The sequence below is a fragment of the Cyprinodon variegatus genome, unplaced genomic scaffold (genome assembly GCF_000732505.1).
Source record: "Cyprinodon variegatus isolate N-32 unplaced genomic scaffold, C_variegatus-1.0 Scaffold473, whole genome shotgun sequence".
Classification (NCBI taxonomy): Eukaryota; Metazoa; Chordata; class Actinopteri; order Cyprinodontiformes; family Cyprinodontidae; genus Cyprinodon; species Cyprinodon variegatus.
In genome coordinates this window covers 224,214-228,770 of record NW_015150926.1, presented here as the reverse complement: position 1 = coordinate 228,770, position 4,557 = coordinate 224,214, and the positions used below count along the sequence as shown (strand labels likewise).

The 4,557-nt window shown below is 36.5% G+C and overlaps 1 protein-coding gene across 1 annotated transcript in view; it reads right to left on the bottom strand.

Annotated features, from left to right (window-relative positions):
- The window catches only part of LOC107094273 (plasma membrane calcium-transporting ATPase 1-like), a 102,622-nt gene that overhangs the window by 18,100 nt on the left and 79,965 nt on the right, over positions 1 to 4,557 (bottom strand). The window contains exon 12 of the mRNA XM_015389801.1: positions 620 to 799. Coding sequence (XP_015245287.1) covers positions 620 to 799 — 180 coding nt within the window. The remainder of the gene's footprint in view (positions 1 to 619; positions 800 to 4,557) is intronic.

Sequence of the window (4,557 nt, the reverse complement as noted above, 5' to 3'; positions counted from 1 at the left end):
ACGATTCTGTGAAACGATTCGATTCTCTAAACGATTCTGTGAAACGATACGATTCTGTGAAACGATTCTGTGAAACGATACGATTCTGTGAAACGATTCGGTTCTCTTATCGATTCTGTGAATCAATTCCGATTTTCTTATAGATTCTCCTCACAGTCATCTAAAAAATTTCTTTTCTAAACACTTTTATGTTTCTTAATATGTTCAGGAAAGTTGGCGTTTGTTATTACATAGAGATTCATTTTTGCCATCAAAATATCCATATTTTTTAATGTTACAAAGGTGATAAGGTCTTGTCCTGAATTCCAAAAACACTTTTGGCTTGAAATTTATATTTTTCAAAGGATTTCACTGAGTGCCCTATAAAGGGTTAAGATGAGATTCTTTTCAACGGCAGAAGAAATTATTTTTGCTTTGTTTGAAAACCATCCAGATTTGTTCTGATAAACCTTCAGTTTACAAACTTTTGTGAAAATATAAAACCGATCATTTTACTTCAGGTTGCTGTGACCCAGGGACAGGATGAGAACCTAAACACCTGAACAGAACTTCAATCTGTCGCTCTGTGTGAAGGTTTTTCGCTCTCTCTAATGTTTCTGAGCATCTGTTTTCTTCTGACCTCTCCTTTGTCGTTTCGGATCTGCTGGTTGAACTCTTTGCCCTCCAGACAAATGAAGTCCTCTCCTGGCAGAAGGATGCCGCACTTGGTGGCGATGGCGCGGGCAGTGTTGATGTTGTCTCCAGTCACCATACGCACAGTGATTCCTGCACGCTGGCACTTAGCGATAGCCGCAGGTACCTGCAAGGTGAGAAGAAAAGATAGTTGAACAATCGTACAACCAACCAATCATTTGTTTACGGTGAGATGAGTCAAAAAAGATGAATAAAAAAAACAAATCTAATATTCATACCTTAGACACAAAGGTACTTGAAACCACCAGATACTCAATACTTCAGAAAAATCAAATAGAATGGCTCAAACTTTAAGATTATTTCAAGGCTACATTTGGAGCAAATAGGAAGATAAAAGCAGTAAAATAAAACATAATAGACTGACTATGCTGCAAATCTGACATTTAACACATTTAACAATCAGTGTTATCCATCTACAGCGTTATACTCCAAGATTGTCTCTTCACTTCAAATGATCACTTTATAGGAAGGATCACAAGCTGCTGGGCTGCATGTATTCTCCATCTTGATTCAGCAGATTTTGTTCTTATTCGTTATTCAGAATATTTCCTTAAGCCTGTATCTGATTGGTTGATCTTGCGACATCTCCTCTGGTGAGGAGTTTAGCTTTGTGTTCTGACTGAGACAAAAACAGAGAGAGCAAGAAGGTTTTTGTCCAATCAAATGAGAAAAAGTGGGATCTACTCCACAGGTTTCATCAGAGATTAATTTAGTTACCCCCCCCTGGACATCCCCCACTCAGAGCACCAGTGTCTGAACTCAGTCCTCAAGGACCAGAAGACTTTCTGGTTCAACCCACCTGAATCAGATGGATGAGTCGTTAAGTTGCCACTGAAACAGGAAGGACTGGAATCTGACTGAATGCATGAATCCAGCACAGATGTCCTTCAAATACTAGGTTTAAATCTGCCAGCAGTGGGCACACCTGATATTGGTTCCAACCACTGATCTCTATTCATTGGATTGCTGATAGCTCATTGGTATTATGAGGTGGAGTGAAGCCACTGGCCGCCATATTGATACTCCCTAGTTAGACCGGTCACAATGTAAACAATATATGCGCTACAGCATCGAACACAGATGATTTTCTCATTTTCAGGGGGACTTAAGACTTTTAAAATAAAGATAATTTCATCACTTTGTCACACGTGCTGTTTTATAACATAAGTAAACTACTTAAACTTATAACAAAGCATAGTCATTGTGAAGTCTATAAATCATGTAATATAACATATTATACAAATCCATCACAACAGAATTAATTGGAGAATAAAAATACAGAGATGCCAAAAGTGCTAAACTGATGATGTACATGTAATATACATGTATCTATTACAATGTTATGGGAATTACATATAATTTCAAGATTTTATATCAGGACTGATTTATACGTATTTTTCTATGTGTGTGACTGATGCCATTCAGTTTTACGCTGTGTCTGTATGGAGGACCGACTCTGCCATATTTAACAATAAATACAGAAATAAATAAATGCTCAATAAATAAATAAGCATACAATTAATTGCCACCAAAAATAAAATAAACAAATAAATGTAAGTAGAAATTAAATTATACAGTGAGACATAAATGTATATAACTCTTTTAATTAGCTTCTTTATTTATTTGCCTTCTTTATTTTTTTTGTCCTTTATGATCTTCAACTTTATTTTTTAATGACTTATATTTTTAGGTATTTATTTATGTGCATGTTATAATATTGTTGTGTTTTATTTTTCCTTTATATATTTTTACCCTAGTTATTTCTTCGCTGCCATTTGTTTCTGCTTGCCCTTTTTACATTTCTGTCTGCGTTTCTGCCTCATTATGCAAATGAGGAGGGGGCGTGTCTTAGAGAGTCAACTTTATATACATTTATGTCTCACTGTGTAATTTAATTTCTACTTACATTTATTTGTTTTTTGTATTTTTTGGTGGCAATTAATTGTATGCTTATTTATTTATTGAGCATTTATTTATTTATGTATTTATTTTTAAATATGGCAGAATTGGTCCTCCATGTGTCTGTGCATTAGCCTTTAAAAATGTTTGAGTTGCTTTTTTCTTTCCTCAATATAACATGCAATTTATTTCAGCATAATTTTTTCAAATAAGAAATACAACAAACACTACAAAAACGACAGCGTCTTTCACTTAATAAAGAATTACTACATTTACATTTCGCAGTGAAATGTTTTCTATTTTCTAACATTAGACACAATGTCAATGGCTACCTCGGTCTATATCTTCAAGTCAATCCAAGATAGATAGCCTAATGTTAGGCTACATACTATACTGTAGGATACATCTGGGTATATATGGATTTTCTTGGTTAGTTCATCCACTGACGGTGATGTAAAAAGGCTGTTGTCCCAGGCCGTAGCGAAGCCATCAGTTGGCCTGTCTACAATGCTTGCGCCTGCCGTGCAAGGCCTACAGTTGTGATGCACCGAGGTGCACATCCTATGAAATATTCCTAGCTATAAGCCTGGTGATGACGCAACATTAACTTTTCCTCCAGTCAAACAACCAGCAACATATGAGCAGGTGAAATGTTCAGCTTGCAGACACAGCCTTGAGCGATCAGGTTTGTGAAACACAAAAAAGTAGAAAAAGGTTAAACTCTGGTCACTGTTTAACAGAGCATAAACCAATCAGTGAAGGTTTTACTGACTGCAGCCTGGTTGGAGGAAAACATTGTTTATAATTTCCATTAAATCCAGACTCTTCATCCTCGCTGTCTTGTCTGTCATAGTGCTGTGAGTGTGTTTGGTTTTAGAGGCGCTCTCTGGGTCTAACCGACTCGGTACGGTCCAGTACCGCCCCCATTGGGTTTTAGCACCTAGAACACTGCAGGCAGTTAAAGCTTCCTCAGAAAAAGCCAGAACATGTTTATAAAAGTTGGATCTTTTATCAGAGAACCAGTCGACATGGTAACCAAAGCAGCGTATAAAGATTGTCAGAAATCTTGCTTTATGTTGTTTGTGCTTCCTTTACTATTATAAATCAATACTATTAATGAGAAACAGTATCTTAGATGATGTGTAATTAATTTGATTAATGGATTAAATCCTATTTTAACAAATGTTCCAGTTTCATTAAATCTGTAAGTGAGATCTCTCACTGGAAATTCATTCTTCAGAACAGATCATAGACTGATTATTCTACAGACGCCCATTATTTCTGTGCATGAACATAATTTAAATCAGCTCATTAATCCGCTGCAGTTTCCTCCATCTGACGGTGAAGCAGCAGCAGGGAAACGGCTGCATCCACAGATAACCGACTAGCTGCAGGCTGCTTCTTCTCATCCGGAGGTTCGTCTCCAGCCATGCGGCAGAGACGCCGCTACGCCCGACCACACCCACCCTACTGACTCTTTATTTCAAAGACACCACAGCATGCGTGTTCCTCCTCGGCTTTCTGTTTTGGATCTAGGCCGAAAAGATCACATATCAGCAGTGATCGTTATTAATGGATCTGAAGCTGCCGCTGTTGCCTTTTATGGTGACAAACTGCTGAGAAAAAATTGATTTGGGTCAATTTCACACCAAATGCTGTTTAGTTTGGGTTAATAATATTTCTGCACAGCAAAAAATGGAAATCTGTCATTTTTTTCTTATAATAAGGGCATTTTTCTTGAATTAAGCAGCTGAGTGTGTAAGGAACAAGATAATTTACATTTAAAATAAGAAAAAGCAATTTCTGTCTCTTATTTCAAGTGCATTTTATCTAATTATCTTAATTTAAGAGTAAAAATACTCTTTCCATTGGCAGATCATCTTATTATCTTACTCAAATTAAGGATAAATAAACTTATTTCCAGAGATGGGAAGTAACGAAGTACAAATACTTTGTTACTGTACT